Source organism: Colias eurytheme, chromosome 19 (assembly GCF_061535395.1).
Source record: "Colias eurytheme isolate Ceu_HAF_F1 chromosome 19, ilColEury1 Martin Lab GWU primary, whole genome shotgun sequence".
NCBI classification, from domain to species: Eukaryota; Metazoa; Arthropoda; class Insecta; order Lepidoptera; family Pieridae; genus Colias; species Colias eurytheme.
In genome coordinates this window covers 4,154,600-4,174,798 of record NC_142998.1, presented here as the reverse complement: position 1 = coordinate 4,174,798, position 20,199 = coordinate 4,154,600, and the positions used below count along the sequence as shown (strand labels likewise).

The 20,199-nt window shown below is 31.1% G+C and overlaps 1 protein-coding gene across 1 annotated transcript in view; it reads left to right on the top strand.

The window, feature by feature from the left end:
- Window positions 1-20,199, top strand: part of unc-13 (protein unc13 homolog) — a 55,770-nt gene that overhangs the window by 13,614 nt on the left and 21,957 nt on the right. Inside the window, exon 10 of the mRNA XM_090113437.1 lies at window positions 290-430. Coding sequence (XP_089969563.1) covers window positions 290-430 — 141 coding nt within the window. The remainder of the gene's footprint in view (window positions 1-289; window positions 431-20,199) is intronic.

Here is a 20,199-nt window from a genome sequence, read left to right as displayed (position 1 = left end):
TTAGGTGTATTGACAATGATGCATTAGGCCATAATTTGGGTATCGTGAGGTGAACATTAAATGGCTTAAAATGAAATAATTTTGGATTATTCCTATGGGTATTGTTAATCTCATTCATTGAATAGTAAACAACCTTAGCGTGTTTTATGATTTTCGATACTACAATATTTTTTAGTAAATTTAATAAACACTTATTTAAATTATTACAATTCGTACTACGGACAAACAATATTTAAGAGGCTGCACATAAGAATCATAAAGCGATTCTAATCAAATAATTTCACAATAGGTTCGGACGTTATCAGGCGAGATGGACGTGTGGTACAATCTGGAGAAGAGGACAGACAAATCTGCTGTCTCTGGAGCCATCAGGCTTCACATCAACGTGGAAATCAAGGGTGAAGAGAAGGTGGCACCTTACCATGTTCAAGTGAGTCGTATAGTAATGTTATTACCTACTTAGAGGCATTTTAATGGTATTAAAGGTAAAGGGGGATTGCTGCTGCGATTAAACGTCTTACATTTTTATACTTATTTATTTGATACTTGCGTAGGAAATTATACTACGTTAAAAATGAAATTGATACAAACAGAATGATTAACTATTGTAATAAAGATCTTGACCTTTTAACCTCCTGGGGCCTGCGGTCATATATATATTACATATACAATAAAAAAATATTTCAACGCCATCTTTTGCGTATATGCGGGAATAATACCTCAAATCGATGTAGTGGTATGTCATCCACTATACTAAACAGTTTTTGGTTTTATAAGTGACAGTGATTTGAAGTATTCTCATTTCGAAGTTGACGGTGGCTGTGGGACGGCAAACACGTGGTCAGTAATCTTACATTTCTAGTGGAACCATTCGTATATTGCAGTATATCTTTGTATATCTAATGATAATAGATATTATTTCTGCCACCGCAATAGTTATTTTGTAAGATAAATCTAAAACTTGTGAAAAATATGAATGTTTTCTTCTATGTCATACTGGTAAGACATTTGGTCTCAATTCTTGCCAAATTGGTATTGGTTACAAGGGCCCCATGTATTACCTATACGACATTCTTTAGTTTATGTTACAGATTTTATTATAATTTTCAAGGATTATAAGATACTGAAAACTACCAACACCCGGATGAGTCAAATATTGACCTATATGATGGACCTATGGAGTTTCTTGCCGGTTCTTCTCCATAGATACTGCTTTCCGAATCGGTGGTAAATGTTAATACTGTTGTGACGATTCCAAATTGCTTTTAGAAGAAGTCTAATTGAATATATAAATGTTTGAGATTAAGGTAATCCCCCAAATGATACAGATGAAGCCGCCCAAATACCAGAAAATGATTCTTCTTCCATTCGTCCAATGAGTATGAGTCATTTCAGAACAGAATCGTCACTATGTATGCCATCTTCAGTTGTTGGCAGACCATCTCGGGGACGCACATGACGTGGACCAAGCATAAGAGGAGGCTGACCGAGAGGATGGATAAGAAATAAGACCTAGGGGTGGACGTTACAATATAAATACACCGCCGCGCCGGTGCAAAATACTTGAACTGGTCATTTCTCACCCTTATAATTACCTATCTTTGAACCAAGGTACAAAAAATAGACACAGAACAATGGATTGAATAATAAATATTTAGATTCAAGTTTAAAAATATATAATAACTAAAAAAACATGTAGTTTTCCTTAATTTTCATAAACTTATTACACTTGGAACTGGGACCCCCTGTAATATATACATGACATAAAGAAAATCCAAGTTTTCCACGAAAGATTTTTTTTACCATTTTTTTCAATATCTATAATTGCATTAGAACAGATACAGCTAATTTTTATTAAAAAAGAAAGAGAAAAAAATCCTGGGTCTCAGGAGGTTAAAACGTTCGTAATAAATTACGTCATAAAAATATAATCCATCATGTTACGGGCAAGTATTTTAGAATAAAAAAAATAGAATTGTTGACTTACTAAAGTATTTAGAAAATGAATAATTTGTTCTTTAATATTATGAACACTTTGTTGTGTGATTATTTTCAGCGTGAGAGCTTACTCTTTGAACGTTGATTGAAATGTTAACATTTTAAATAGGTAAGTACATTGAAAAACTTCTAAAACTTTATTTACATGAAAACAATGTTACAAAACTATAACTAACTAAAACAGCCTCGCTACAATATTAAAACGTTAGCTGCTTAATAAAAATACCTATGTACAGCCAAAATGTAAATACAAGAAAAATAATATAAAGACTCTATTTAGACCATATTATGGGGAAGCAACACGTGGTTATGTTGGCACCATGCCACTGGCCTAGTGCCAACCTGCCGGTAATAACCTTCCCGCATAATTAGTAAATAACCAGCGAACAGCGTGTCTTACCTAAGCGGTGCGATAGCTTGAGTTATTGTGAAACGTCACGATTTACGTTTTTGTATGCTAGGTATGTTATTTTATTGGATAAGCTTCTCGCCTAACTTCGCTAGATAGAAGATAAACATTTATATAAGGATTTAAACTGGGATCTGGATACTGGATTACTGACTTAGGAAAGTTCCGTATAAACCGAACCAATCGTTAATTATTGATTTATAGTACTACAAATTATTATCAGCGAAACAAAACTGAATAGCAATTAAATAAATTGTGATTTTTATTATTTTCTCGTTGTTGTTGACATTATATATGTAGTTTGTATTTAGTGGAACTCAATGCCTAAGTTAATTTATAAACATATTATAATATTACTTTATTTATAAAACATCTGACCAGAACAAAGCAATTTCAAACGGAACACAGTTTGTTGTTTTCGCGCGGAAACAAATCCAATGTTATTAAAACTTACGACCAGCTTACGGCCGAGGTATTAAAAGTTTGCCATGTTAAGAACTGTGGCATACGATGGACTGAAATTCATTCAACAAATAATATCTGTTTTTGAATTAAGAATCCTTATCGATTTTAGAGTGATTTTGACTTGTTTCTGTAATTCTTTAGGAGCACGTTTAACAAGACTAAATTAGTAACAATGTGTTATAATATCTTAAATTAAAGATTCATTCAATATCTAAAATATGTTCGAGACAATTTATTGATATTCATTGTCCAGTTTGTTTAATAGCCAATAACCTGAGAGGTGTTTCAATTTTTTCCATGCGGGACGTTCGTGTTTTTGTAGTTTACACGGAATTTAAAAGAAGAAGTTTTCTTATAAAATATACGACAGTTAAGACACTGAGACATCCTAAAATATGTTCGAGGCAATTTAAGTACTTTTATTCAAAAATTCAAAGAAAATCTAAGTTAAAATAGCCTTACTTTGATGAAATTTTATGTGTATTTGGCGTCGAATTTCTAAAACATACAACAGAGTAAAAAATAAATAAAAAATACACATTAAATGATAGATTTATGCTTAAAAATTTGCAATCAAAAAAATACATATTACATATATGATTTATGAAAGTAATGGAATATTTTAAAGTTCTCTAGAATTTTCGATTATATACGGGAGCGCAAACGCTGTTATGGCAGACCGCGCTCCGCGCTTTAGGGAGTAGGACGTGTTGCGCTGCTCCGTCAGGCACAAAATTACAAAAGTACGTTTTTCCTGCGCGTAGTAGTCGGGAAGCCCACGATACTAGACTAGAATTGGTGGAGTAGACGATACAGAGATAATAAGGTCCTATAATGTTTCCACTTTGAGCGCTTTCAGCCTTTGCTACGATGATGCAAACGATGATCGCGTTCAAACGTAAAAATACTAGCTTTCGTCCAGCGCAATTTTGTATTAGGACTCTTAAAAAAAAATTTGAGTTAGTTCCGTTGTATCTTACAGATTTAATCTAATTCCATATACAATATTTATTTGAATTAAACTTGTTTTAAAAACATAAAGTAAACAACATTACTTTTAATGTAGTTCTATTCTTTAATTTTTTAAGAAAAATGGATGAAATTTAAAATTTGTATGTTTTATGCCCCAAATTACTGCAATCTTTTTAAAAAAATATTCACATACCTAAATCTCTCATTTTACTACAATTTTAATATAACACAACAGTGAATCGTTTTAATAAGTATCGTATATTACAATTTACACGAATCGTTGTTAATATAAATTCAAAGTCTTCATTAAATGTAATAAAATTATTAACTACTAGGTTTCCGCCCGCGGCTTCGCCCGCGCAGTCAAAGAAAAACCCGCATAGTTCCCGCTCCCGTGGGATTTCCGGGATTGCGTCATTTTCCCGGGATAAAAGTAGCCTATGTCCTTTCTCGGGTATCAAAATATCTCCATACCAAATTTCATGAAAATTGGTTCAGTAGTTTAGGCGTGATTGAGTAACAGACAGACAGACAGAGTTACTTTCGCATTTATAATATTAGTATGGATTAGTATATTAGTATTAGTATGGATGTACTTCTTTCTTAGTTATTTATTCCTTTAGAAATTTATAAATTCACTGAAATACGCTTCACAGATATATTTGAACAAACAAGTGAGCGAAGTATTTTAAAACTTTCTAGATTCTAAATTTCTAAGTAGCAAGTATCCAATTTGTCCCAAGGTTTCTAGTATGAGTTGAAAAGTTTCATCCATCGGACTTTACAGCTTTACGTAATGAGTGGAATTGTTAGCTAAGTTAAATAATGTTAAAGTTGTCAGTTGTAACGTACTTTGGTTATTTTCTTTTTCACAACTTATTCAGAGAATCAGCTATCGCGTATTGTATTAATAAATAAAATGTTGAAGATTATTTAATACCAGTTTTTATTATAAATCTGTAAATAAAAATTCAATAATGTTCAAGAAATTAAATTGAATACGGGATTTTGTTAGATATGCACAGATTCAATTTAATTACTGACGTTCTTGATATTATTTTATTGAATGAAGATTAATAAATTTTCTTTATTTTGCAAAAACGTAACGAGTATGTTTGAAAATAAGGTTCTTATATTCCAACGAAATAGAAGACTTAATATTGCTTTTCATTGCGTGTATATTTAGTTGAAAAAATCATTAAACTATTACATAAATGGAATCGCTTATGAGGTTAACGACACAAAACTATCAACAAAGAAAGCTGTCAAGTTAAACAAATTCCTTCGTAAATAACATATACGCTACTATGCTCCTATATATCTCATATAATCGAATTTCATTTGTTCATATAAATGAAACGTTCTTTTAACAGGCAATAAATATTATACAGTAAATTGACTGAATAAATTGTCATAAATCATACAATAAACCTATTAGCTTTATCGTAAAAATAACTCTTACCTTTAATCACAGATAACTAAGCTTTTATTAGACATAGTGATACGTAATTATTTGATTAACTATAAACTGTTTGGACAGTTTTGTGTAAATTATATAAAATCAGCTAGCGTGAATAAGAAACTATGCTATCTCGAACTTTCCGCATCCCTAAGAAAAATAGACAAATCTCGCCTCCATCAAAACTTTTCCACCAAATTCATAAACCAATGTTGTCAATATATAATACAGCATCACATCAATATCGAATGCCTCACGTAACCAATGAAAAGAAATATCTTTTGCGTATAAAGTTTTATTGGTTTGATCGAATTTGTCACCCGTCTCATAAGAATTCGTCGCAAGATGTAGAAACCGCGTGACAAATTTATTGACAATGCGCACATACTACTTCTTTCTGCGGTGTCGCTTTAGTGAGCCTCGGGGTCATATAAAAGGTTCTTGCGTGGTTACTGCTTTTAGATTTTATTGATGTACTTGAACTAATGTATACCGTATGAAAAAGACGTTTTAGCAATGCAATGTGTGATAATCGTTGCAATGTAAATTTAATAAACATTAGTTACCAATCAAGCTTGTGAGCTAAGCTTTTAAGCTTTATTTGCTTTGTTTATTAAATATTTTGCTTTTTAATATCTTGGAATTTTTGTCTATTTAATATTTTCATTATTTATACGACTATATTCCTTTTTTTTCCAAGCTTGATCGATAAATATGTAGTCTTCTATTTTCAATGTAAATATATAAATTTATATTAGTAAATTTTATCTGCAATAACAAAACCGAAAGCTGTCATTTAGTATCACAAAATAGGTTAAAGACCTGTCGATTTTCGTCAATAGCTGATCAAATATACATTGTTGGCCTCAAATCGTGTTCAAGTCAAACAAATTGACGTTAATTTATATAGAATTTTGTTTGTTCACGTAATGGTTAAATGTACGATTAAATCGAAGTTTTTCGTATTGTCATCTCATCTATAAATTCCATATTATAATTTTGGAATATCGTATTAAGTATTTCTTTAAATTATTAGCGGCGAATGTCACTTTTGTAATATTTTTTATCTGTAGCATAAAACAATCCTACGTACATATTTATCATGGTGAACATTGGACCTATTTTATAATATTATATTTTTTTAAAATGAAACACGGTAATAACAGTCATCTATATTATAAAAAAAATAATAAACATACGTGCATACATGCTTACATAATTCAAAAATAGTGTATAATAAACATAATATTTAACAATGAACAATATGCTTTAATCTATACTTATAATAAATCTGTAGAGAGGCCAATTCTGTACATGAAATATATTTAAAAAAAAACTATGAAGGGGTGATAAGGGATCGCTACTGATGCCAAAAATGCAATCAGTAAAATTTTTGTCTGTCTGTCTGTCTGTCTGTCTGTCTGTCTGTATATTCGTTATAGAAACAAAAACTACACGACGGATTTTAACGAAATTTGGCACAATTATTCTTCATACTCCTGGGCAGGTTATAGTAAAAGAATCATGTAAATCGGTGTAGAAACACCAAAGTTATACATGAAATACGCTATAAGTCATCGCGCGTGAATACAGAAAACAGAATCATGCCATAAGGATTATTTTTGTGTGTCAGTTGCCGCGTTCGACGCGCTTCGCGGCGGGAGCTATAAAAAGGCGGCGGGTCCGCACCCGTTTCGCGTTGTCACGTGTGAACGGTTGAACCGATTTCGATAATTCTTTTCTATTATATTCTTTGAAGTACGAGGATGGTTCTTATGTAGAGAAAACGTAAATATGTACCACGGGCGAAGCCGGGGCGGACCGCTAGTGTAAAATAAAAATGCATACTCAGAAACAGGCGACAACTACATATAACATTTCATTTGAATATTGCATGTTTATAGTCTCATTCACCTAATGAATTAGTTTTATAGTTTGTGCACACGTCAAAATATTATGCTGTAAAAACGTTCATGATAAATATTAATAAACGGCTTGTTATTATTTACAGAATTGTTAAAATACCTAAAAATACTAGTTTAAATTGTACCTAGTATTTGAACAAAATATGACGTGTATCGGTATGTACAAAAATGGTGTTTTTAAATACATAAATACGCTACGGGTTATATTGGTTTTTATTTCGTTTAATTAATTTTTATTTTAAGATGAATCATAAAATACTTAAGAGCGTTATTTTATGATACTTCTAGGACATTTTCCGCGACTATTTTTATTCGTAAATACAACATATTATTGCCTATAAAATCGCAAAAATAAAATAAGATAAATCGAAAAGATTAACGCATATACGTACTGTAAGCGTCTAACACTAATCTATGTAATTATCGGATTAATTATAATTCCCGCTAATACCGATATTAACAACACCTACGGGCTTACGTAATTAACAACCATGCCTCCCGGGTGTGCTTAGGTCTTACTGGAATTTACCGCAAATATTAAACTGCCATTGTTAGAATTAACCTCATAAATGTAGGGTTAATGGAGCGTAATTTGTATTGATTTAAAGCAATTATGTATTGTTTTTTATTTTTTTTATGTATTGATTTAAAGCAATTAATTATGCGTGGGGGAGAAACCGAAAACAATATTGAGTTCAGACATAGATTATGTGTAGTACTGATTATAACTTTAAAGTGACCTCTACCTGATAACCGATATTCAAAAGATATTATGTCGAAACTTTTATAAGGAGGCGAAAAATGTAACTACAATTGTAATAAAAATAAAACATTTCTTAAAAGATAGCATACGTATTTGTTAACGGAATATATCCAAAAATTTGGAAAATCCAAAAGTGCACGCCTCATAATTTTTTTTTTAATAAATATTTATTAATTATTATTTTTGTTTATTTAATAACAATTAAACCACATCGAATCAGACCCTGAAAAATGAAAGGGTTCTATTCCTGAGCATACTCAAGCGTAAGAGAAAAAAAAAGACTCGATTAGTAAAGTATTTCGGTCGCTATCGTGTTAACAAGAAAAAGGATCCGCACATACAGACACACGGACGTCCAAGACAGAACTTTTTTAAACTGTTTTTTAACTAGTTTAAATAACAAAAATGACATCAAAAATATCATGAACGTTAAAAATAGTGTTTTTTCTTAATATGTGTGTGTATGTATTATCTTACAAGTGCAATGTATGATACATAAAGACATTTTAAGTTTGAAAAATCAGATGTTTTGCGCGAAGTGACAGTAGTACCCACCTCAACGCTTCGCTTATGAGGCGTGCAATAGCTTAGCTTATTCGTACAATTTTCTACGACGTTATTGGAATTGTTCTTGCTACTTACATTTCTACTATTTCATTATTTACAGATAACATTTAATAACAACAATTAAATTAGACAAGGAATTAAAGTTCAAAATATTTTCTATGATATTACTTAATTGTTAGATTATTTACAGCATTAATTTAATAGCAGGTTTCCATAAAGACCCTTGATTAAAAACATCGCTGTCTAGTAAGTGTAAAATGCAATTAACAGTTGCTTGCGTGTGACATTCTGACCCCTTTACTGGTAATTAAGGTTATAAGAGCCTATAATATCCTCAGCAAGGGGATATACTTGGAAATTTATCGAGAATGTAGGAATAAATATTATGGAGATTATATTGCACAGGTTATTAATGAAAAGAAATAGAGTTTGATAAATTAGTTGTCACATTTCTATTTAAAATGTTTGTTTTAATCCAATTTACTACAACCCGAAATACGCCTGATAGGAATACTTTATTAGGAGTTAATATTCTATTCGTTTTGTAAAATAACGGCCAGATTAATACTAAAAAAATATGAACATTCATATTGTTACTTAGTGTTTCGCTCTAAGAAAGCTCTAAGAAAAGATAAAAGGTTATGATCGATAAACTCCAAATTAAAATAAATAAATTACACTTCATACTAAATTGAAATTTACGTTTCTGTTTCATAATTTAAAAGATGTAAAATTTTATAAAAGCGATTCAACCTAAAACTAATTCAATAGAAAATTTAGCCTTTTGTCACTGCTAGTACCAAGATAAAAAAAATACAGAATTCAAAACTCAATAGAACTCATTACACCCTTTTCCAAAAATGCGGCCTACCCTTAATTCCGAGAAGAATACATACATTAATTGGAAGCGAGACAATCGTTCATTCAGACCATGACTATTACTGTAATTACTGTGACGTCACAAACGGTCCAATATCTGCCCGGGTTAATCGAAACCAATTTATATCTCCTCTAAACTTATCCGTCTATTACACGGTAATGGCGGAGTGCACTTAGCGATTTTGCTTTTTGCCGACGGTTATAGCGTTTTAAATGGCCTTAATGTGTTGCGGTTAAAATTTTGGGGAACTAATTACGCAGTTCAAAGTATGTTATTTATAAAGTTATCCTAGTGGTTGATTAGTGGTGGTCCGATCGATCTACAACGTATTCTTTATTATTTGGATTCTGGAGCTTTAAGAAAATTTGCATTAAAATTCCTATCACATTCGTTTTGTAATTTATGTATCTATAAAGGTTTATTTTTTATTAAGTGTCTTATTAAAAATATAACAATAATTAATATAACTATAGTTAAATTATATCCCAAACTAGCTGTTCCCTGCGGTTTCACCCGCATTGCTCCGCTCCCGTTGGCCTTAGCGTGATGATATATAGCCTTCCTCGATAAATGGGCTATCTAACACCGAAAGAATCTTTCAAATTGGACCGAGTTCCCGAGATTAGCGCGTTCAAACAAACAAACTCTTCAGATTTATAATATTAGTAAAAACGCAAAATAGGTCAAAAATACAAATACTTTCCAATATTATATTTTCCGCAAAACCTTCAAGTTCGAGCAATAAAATAGGATAGGCCTCTAAAGAGCTCACTTAAACTAGACAAAAAGCCAAAAAAATATGAAAAATTACTTTTTACTATCACTTAATTTTATATGACAGCAGCTATATTGCGTGTAAGAGCAAAAACTTGAACCTCTCTTGAGATATATGGAATTTCCTTAGCTTTCACAAACTTGAAGGGAGGAAAAATATTATCTCTCTACGGCCATATAATCTCATCGTAACATGAAATATTAGCGAGATATTTTTAGCTAATGAAAAAATTTATATGTGAAAATGTAATAAAAGTAAATCAAAGCTTTCCTTTACCTAGAAAAATATCTACTAAGTTACATTCAAATCACCAGCAGGTATTTTTACCTTCGAGTACTTTTTTGTATTAGTTAATTGAAATTTATAACAACTTAAGCCAAAAAATTATCCAACAGTATAAGTAACATAGGTATAATTATATGTACCCTATAAAGGAAGAAACTTTTTAATTAAACAAACGATAAAGACATTAAAATAACCATCCATACAGATAAGAAATGGACGTAACATACAATACATACATACGATCTAAGCATACGATACGTCAATTTATCGCTAATAAATTAAATATTATTGTTACGTATTGCCAAAATGACCGCACATATTATTATTTATATAAAAATGAATCGCAAAATGTGTTGGTAAGCGCATAACTCGAGAACGGCTGAACCGATTCCGATAATTCTTTTTTTATTATATTCCTTGAAGTACGAGGATGGTTCTTATGTAGAGAGAACGTAAACATGTACCACGGGCGAAGCCGGGGCGGACGGCTAGTTATTTATATATCATACAAATATGATATACATATAAATCATGGTATAATCCGGTCTTGTTTCTAAGCTGACGTTGGCCTCATACTAAAGTATTAATAGTCAGCTTACTGTTTACTTATTCATAACTAAACGGGAACTTAAGCTTATTTGTTTCATTCAAATAACGTTAAATAAAACCATTTAATCCTCTTAAGTTTGCTCTTGGGGAAAGAAATGACTTTAAATATGCATTCTTCAGTCGTCGTTCCAATGTTATTTATTTATGTTATTTTATTTTTTTAACGACTTAACGGCTTCATAGAAATCTCACATCTTTATTGTATTCAGTCATATTTGTATAATACTGGAACAAAACTGGGTTCAAATTTATATCATTAATCTTATTAATGTCCTATATATTTTTTACGGTTAAATTTAAAACAAGTAAGTACGTAATAAAAACACTCTGTACACAACAACGGAAATTGGGTGTATTAAAGAACCTCCTACATAATCATATGAACATTTTTATGTGATAACATAAACATTATTTCAGGATTAGAAATATTTCTTCACTTTAACGTTTACAAAAGCGAAATTATACCCGTAAAATTAATTTCCTCTTGTAGTTAATTTAAGCTCACATCCATTGTATCAGACTCCTTAAATAGACTGAGACGTTGCGTGTGATTAATCAATGCATTTAAATTGAATTAATTACGCGTGCTTAGACATAGTTATTCAATTACAGTACTCATTAGTTAATAAAGTAATGTAGGGCGATTGTGTGGCTGTTGAATACAAATGTCAAATTTTAGTAGGAAACGGAAGCTACCGAGCGAATCACAGCCAATTAACATGGTAATTATTCATTGGGAGCCACGCACTAATGTTTCCCTTGCTTAATGCTTGCTGTCTGCAAAGGAAAGGTCAATTTATCTAGTCAATTAGATAGTGTTAATGTATGTAAAGTTCAACGTGATTTTAAACGTAGTTGAAGTCTACGGTTATTTTATCATTGGCTTGGCTATTTGACAGAAGATAGTTACAATTGTTGTTGTTACGACATTTGATACTATCCACTAGTATTTAGATAGTAATACAATTTTCAATTAATACTTTATAAATATAAACTCTAGACAATAGTCTCTATCTTGCCTATTTGTAAATTGAATTGAACAATTCAATCGTCGTCGTCGTTGGCCAGTTACATTTTAATTACGAAGTTAAAATTCTATTAATGCAGCAACTTAGTACATATAAGTTAATTTAATTAATTATAATATGAGTTATTTTATTATTGTTATAATTTAGGGCAGCGTCGTTCATGGCTGAAGAGCCCGATTCTGGAGCGACAAGAGCGCCCACAACTCCTGCACTTATATATATGTTGTTGATGATACGATCGTGTGCCTTACAACCCTCATGAACAAGACTACGCCAAGATGTTCGGTTTTGGGCGAGCTTTTCCCAGTCTGGGGGGTTGATCTTGAACGTAGACATGTCACGTTTCACACCGTCTTTAAATTTCAATATCATGCAAACAATAGGTAATCTACCTAAATTACAATCCTACTTAAAATCATAAATTACAAACGTTACTAGACCTAAAACTTGACAGGTATAATTAATAAACCTATATTTAGTGTTGGATCCATTAGATACGTCTCGTCGTCCAATGGATCCAACACTAAATATAGGTTAGATTAATACAATTTGCTTTGATGTTTTCTCTCGAATCGTACGCATTGAGATTAAAATCAAACTGGGTTAGTGTGTCAGTTGATATAATTTTAAAAGCCTCCCCGAGTCCGTATTACACTCCTGGGGTGACACAAAGCAATGTTTATACAAAATAAGGGACATAACTGCGCCTATGTGATTATGTGAGGAAATTATGAAAACAAATGACAGTGTTTTAAAAATCAGTGCTGTGTCAATGGCAAGAATCAAAGAACCAATAACATTACATATTTACCGAGGCTTGAGTAAATGTAAACAGAAACTAGTAAATATGTATGTCTAATTACCTAATTAGAAGTCTTTGCCCTTTTTGCCCTAAAACACTATGTTATTACATATAACCGTAACTTTGCCGTTAACCTAACCCTTTTTGTCTTAAAATACTACCTTATTATAACGGGATCATGTACGTATATATTTTATTTTTAGAATAGTCCATTCTATTTGGGTTGAATAAAACATCTATGGTACGTTTTTTATCCAGTTATACAAACAGCCTTTGGAATTTATCAATCATCCGAATATTAAATCAGAAAAAACGACATATCGGAAAAATATTTAAACCCACGTTCCAGTTGACATATTTTATCTGTGATTTAGATGCGCTGGTTTTACTACCTCCATTATTGAATAGTTCGAGAATATTTTTCGAAGTTGAAAACTGCATATTTTACTGAAGCAAAATAAAAAACTGGGACTGAAACGATACTCGGCGAAGTTTAAACAAAAATTATTACTATTTTAGTTTCGATTGCAATTATTTGAATGTTTTCATGTTTGTTCATCGTGAAATGAATATTGAACCAAGATAAGTATGCGATTTTAAGGCCATGTATGATTATTTACGTTTGTATGATATAGGTAGAGGTACCTACTAATATTAAGACGTAAAAACTTTATTTTAATTATTCCTCTAATAATTGTCATGTAAAATTAATACATTGTCGATTATATAGATTATTAAAATATTTACTTTGTATGAGACACATTAATGAGTTTTATAAAAATACATCATGATGAGAAAAAACCCGCACGTGTATGAAACATTTTTAATAAGCAACCTTTTTATATTGATTTCACAAGACCGAAAAATTCTTTATAAAGCAATATTTTTCCATTTTAGTAATGAAAATATTATCATCATCCGTCACATTAATCCTTTCTTTGTACCCTTACAAAAATTACTTAAAAAAACAGATGCGTAGAGGGAATAAAAGCCTTCCGAGAATATACGAACTTTTGGGTTGGCTCGTTAATTCTTTGACCATACGTTAAGTTAGTGGACATTCAAATTGGTCGCATATCCTCATTCTAAGGTAGGGGTGACACGTTTAAACCCATTTATCTTAGCTTGATTTATAAAGGTCGCTTTAATTAAATTAAGGTCAAAATAAAGGCACTTGTGTTGTAGGATGATAAATAAGAACCTAAAGTGTTAATCTCATGTTTATCAAAATCTTCTTTAATCCATCAGGCCCCTGAATCACAGACACAATAAAAAATTTATTGTGTTGCGGTCGGATCTGGCCTCTCGGTGGTTGAGAGGTTAAATGTCACATGCTCTAAAATATAGTAATAACTACTGGTTCCTATGATAAAAAGAATACGTGTAGTAATGTCAGTACGTAAAAAAATATTTTTGTGTTTTACTTAAAATTAACTCTAAAGTGTTTTTCTCTAAATTTTCATTACACTATCACATAAACGACTCGGCCATGTACCACGCTTTTCTTTAAGTACATAATAAATAATACAGAAATTATACACTATTATTTGGAGACCTATAACAAATTCAAAGTCCAATTTCTAAGTAAATTGGTAAGGCAACACCTTTTTTTTTTTTTTTTTTTTTAAGTGGGGAAATCTTGCATAGATACCCACGGCCTCCGGGGTAAGGCAACACCTAATCGAATTATTGAAATGAATAAATCTGAGAAAAGAAGCTTAGGCTGTTTGTCAATTATTATGAAAATGAATTACAAAATAATCTGACCAAATAAACCTTCGCAATCCTAGGGTACTAATATTATAAATGCGAAAGTTTGTGAGGATGTGTGTGTGTTTGTTACTCTTTCACGCAAATACTACTAAACCGATTACAATGAAATTTAGCATTCATAAAGAGGGTAACTTGGATTAACAGATAGGATAGGTTTTATCCCGGAAATCCCACGGGAACGGGAACTATGCGGGTTTTCCTTTGAAAACGCGGGCGAAGCCGCGGGCGGAAATCTAGTCAAATATAAACAAGCCAAAGAAACAATTAGGCATATATATATTAAAAAATATTATTTCAAAAAATAAACAACAAATTTGGCTAATTAGCCGAGCTCGAGAAAATAACAATGAACAAAATTACTTTTTCTTTATCTTTATTTAACAAGTAATAAGCTCTTATTCCTTTGTTAATATATTTGTCCCATACCGTATTAAGGAAAATTATTAATATTTTTTTTAATATAGACATAGAATTTATTGTATAAATGTGGTAAGATTTATAAGTCTTGCGTAATTATTTCTGGGAAAAGACGTTGATGAATATTATCAAATGCATAAACTACATAGATTTGATAAATTAAATAAGACTGTGACTCGGGATGTTCTTTCCAGTTTGGATCATTTGAAAATTTTTATTCTAGTTTATTTAGGTCGTACTAAAACACTTATTGCAAAACGACACTCAAAATGTGAAAATCCAAATAAAATAAAACTTTCACTTTTGAACTTTAAAATCGTCACGTACTTTTATTCCCACAGAATGCACCAATCAGGTCATCAAAAATTTTAATCAGAACACAGGCGCAATTTCCAAGTTCCCTTTTCCACAAGATAATGGTAGTTTCATTATATTCCAGAACAAAAGAGCCTTACGCAGCGTATTTTCATTTTTAGCATACATGCCATTGTTTGGAAAAAAGTTATATATATATATATATATATATATATATATATATATATATATATATATATATATATATATATATTGAAAAATGGTGATCATTTATGACTTGAAAAGATGAATTGTTGCAATAAACGATTGAACGCTTTTCATTTATGTGGAAAATAAAAGGGGCTCGTCATCCTTTGTAATTCTCGTGACACCAATTAAACAAACATGTATTATTTACGCCTTAATTATTTGTTGAATATACGTTGCTTAAAAACAATATTTCTGGTAATTATTTTATTTTTGTATTATTGTATATGAAGGTTCGTAGATCGTTATTAACAAGATCTAATTACATTAATATAGGTATTGAACATTTACATCGATCTTTTGCTTAGCTATGGCAACTTTATTGGCGGTGTCACTACGGAATAGCGAAACGCTCTATTGTAAAGAAGTGGACACTTCTTGATTTGGTAGGTTGGTTTAACACGCAAATCTCGGGAACAACGGGTTCGTTTCGAAAAATTGTTTCAGTTTAAAACAGCCTATTTATCGAGTAAGGTTTATAATATTATCATCACGCTACTTTGTATTCAATGCTCTGATTATTATAATTGAGTATTTGAATAAAAATTTTTTTTGTGCTAAATGGAAAGATTATATATTAGTTTTATAACAAAACTCTTTTTTTTAATTTTTTTTGCAATAATTCAAAAGTTATTTCAAAATAAAAATTGGTCTTTGAATCCAGTACCGAAAACACACCGACAACTCCCGAAGCGTCACCCGAACGCGTGTGACGTCATAATGTTAGTTTTCACTCATTGCAGTTGATAGAAAAACGTATACAACTATAACCACAGACTATAACATTTTGACGTCACATCTATCGTGACCAGTCATGGCGCGTTTATAGTCACGTGACTTTAATTTAAATTTCATCAATTTTTAATTGCTTATAATTAATTGAAAAATAATTTTTTTGGAGATTTTTGCATTAAATATCAATATTATTAATAATAAAGTTTTAAAATACATAAAAATAATCAATATTTTTTTATTATTCAAATACTCAATAGGCATGACGACAGTATCCATAAATGATCGTATTAGTGTTTTTAAGGGAAAATGTACCATAAATAAATTCAATATAGTGACTTAGAAATCTTAAAACCATTAAGATTAATGAGATTATCAATAAAATAAAACATTGAAATTCTGCAGTTAGCCATTTTGACTAAAACACGCGTGACGTCACGCTTAAGTAAACAACTCGCGTCAGATGTGTTTTGTTGTTATGAATATGTTGAGAATACGCATTTTTATTTATTTTCTATTGTTTCACGTATGCTTTATCGACTCAGAACAGAAATACAATTGCGAATTCACGAATACGTGGTTCGGGGTTCTCCGCACCAACTTTATACAATCATTTCTTATTATTTCTCGCTTGAAATAATTACTAACACATTTTTGAGCATTATTTTTATGTGGATTCATACTGCAATACTGCACACCACTCATAAACTTTTAAATTCGTTTCTATAACACATATTAAATACAGACTTTTTTAATTTTCTTCGCAATGCGTACAAATAATTACGTATTTACTAAAGTTTGACGTCACGCATACGCCATGACACCTGCGAGCTGTTTTGGCACAGTTAATAAATATTTTTTGAAAAATGGCTTTTATCTTCGTTAAATTTAAGTATATTACCGAAATATAGGGGTTTTCTTGTATAGTAAACGTATACACACATTATGGAAGAGGATTTCAAAATCTTTCGTCATGCCTATTACAAAACCGGTGAAATAAAGACATTTTTACGACTACGGATGCAACCGTTCCTTGTATAACACTTTAATGAGTAATCCTTAACTTTCGGTGACCCGTTATCTTTTGAATTTTTTATTACTTTTACTCAACTTGTTCATAATTAGTCCTATATTCAAATTTCAGTAATTATCCTAAAAAAGCAGTCTACTTCCTTCTTCGTTTATAGGGTATATATTTAAAGCAAAAAAACACTTCACTTTGCTCGATTTAGGTACATTCGACTGGTGATTTTTTTTAATAACAAGAATTTACCAGCGATAGTATCTATAATAAAACTCTTTTACACACATTTCTGTAAAATCTTTGCTAAACAATATTTTCATGATTATGAACACAGTTGACTTAAATTAAAAAATCCACAACTGTTTTGTAAACGACTAACGAGGCTATTCAGAGAAACATAGAGTAATTAAATATTATTAAGGGCCGATTTTTCAATGCTTGGATAAAACTTATCCGTCCAATAAAGTATTACACAATAATATTAAAATGTCATGTAAACTGTCAAATACGGGCAATTAGAATACGTTTCTAAAATGGTAGTTTTATACATTATTCGACGAATAAGTTTTAACCAAGGATTGAAAAATCAGCCCTAAAAATATTAAGTATTATATTTATACCTACATTTTAACGTATTTTTTTGATTTGATTAATTGACCTCAAACATAACATTGCTAACATAAAATGCGAGTAAACGATGCGTAATTTTATAAATTGGATTTAGTTGACAACACTTAAAGATTACTGTTAGCGGCTTACACGGGCTTCTTGTCATCCTTTTCTAAGAATTAAAACAAATTATTATTAAATGGAAAGGAAAGGAATTTCTGCGAGTGAACGCCATTTTCATTAATATCGTTATACAAAATTAGGTCAGCCTAAGTAAAGCTGGCGAAATACGAGAATTAAATTAAAAGCTGGTGGATTGGTGAAAGGCTTTTTATTGATGAAATTAGTTTAGCCATTCGATCCCGTACCCTTTGTAAAAAGTACAAGGCTAGAGCTATAATAGCAATTAAAAATGTAGGTATTAAATAGGTGTTATTCACTGTTAAAATTCAATAGAGGCAAACTACCCTAAATAATTATGATGTGATCAACTGTAAAATAATTTCGTCCCTACTCAATTACTGTTTCGTTACCGTGTAATTGATCGTGGTGTCTATTATCGATGTTTGGCACAGAGTATGCAAACAAAGGTTGTCAAATTATTTTGCAACTGTCATGCACCACGACAGTCGAGACCTTAATCTGTGGTCGACACTTGTACTTCCGCATTCGATCGAGCCGCTCCTCTGCTGTGTGCGCGCGCGGCGGCCATTAAAACACGTGTATCGCATCGGATGATTGGGCGCAAATTCATCGAGTGCTGCAGCATCTCCAAGGTACGTGGTGCATTGTTTTGCTGCTCACTATTTCCGAACATCGATTTTGTGTTAACGTAATTTTCCCTAATGTAGTAGAAGCCACCCGCTATTTCGGCTTGGTGCGATTCTACATTATTTCTGGTGCCGAAACCCGGGAATTTGCGTATCAATTATCATATTCAAAAGCTTATGGTATTACTGGTCACACGTAATTCATAATCTAAAATCAAATTCAATTCCGTTCGTATTAGGTTCTTTGTTTAACAAAGTAGGAAGTTGTTATAAGATCTATTTAAGCAAACACTTATTTTATCGGTGCTTAAATTCAAACGGCTTAAAACAATTTCATATTCTAAAACTTAATACATATTCAGAAGTACAAGTCAAAGTGTTTAATTATTGTAGGAACTAGTTAAGCAATCACATATCTCATCGGTGCTTAATTTTACACAGGCCTATAGTAATTTCACATTCCAAAACATAATTCATTCACGTTACAGTTTATCCTAACTACATAACTAATATTAAAACGTAATATTAGGTTAAATCGTAATATAAAATAATTTCATTTTATATTAATACTCGGGGGTAAATCGAAAAACATTCTAGCGGCTCGCGCAGCGCATCATCACTTTAACTTGTTATTGTAAGTTATAATCTGTATTCATTCACATTACCGTTTCACGCGATTTTCATCCTTAACTTCATACACGTAAAGGTGAAATAATAATTTCATTGTTTCATTTTATTTCATTGTTTGAAAAATTACATCGAAGATTAACTTTGTTATTTAATTGTTTGTTTATAAACGTTTTTACATTTTGTGTATTCGATATTTAAATTTAAATTTAACAAGATGTCTTTATTAACTAAACATACAACTCGGAAGTTAGGTTCTTTGAAAAAATTAAAATCTAAATCGGTGGATGAATATTATACGACTAAGGACTTATCGACATTGCGTAGAAAACGTACCATAGCGCTTAAAAGATTATCGAAGGCGTTAGAAATAGGTAATGCAGCTTTGAGTGATCGTTCACAATACGACCTATTTTTATCGTATCATCAGGAAATTAAACAAATCGTTTCAAATTTCGAAAATGCTCATTTTAATATACTCGATCTGTCGGACGACGCGGATAATGAAACCGAAATTGAGGAACAATTCGATGAATTATATTTTCAGATACAGTCTATTTATATTAGTTTAACTAAACATGATACAAATAATTCGATTAACTCGAACATCAATTCATCGAATATCCGTTTACCTAAAATTACATTGCCACATTTTTCGGGCAATATCAAGCAGTGGCCTATGTTTTATGATACGTTTAATTCTTTAATTCATAACTCAACGTCAATTTCGGACACGGAAAAGTTTCATT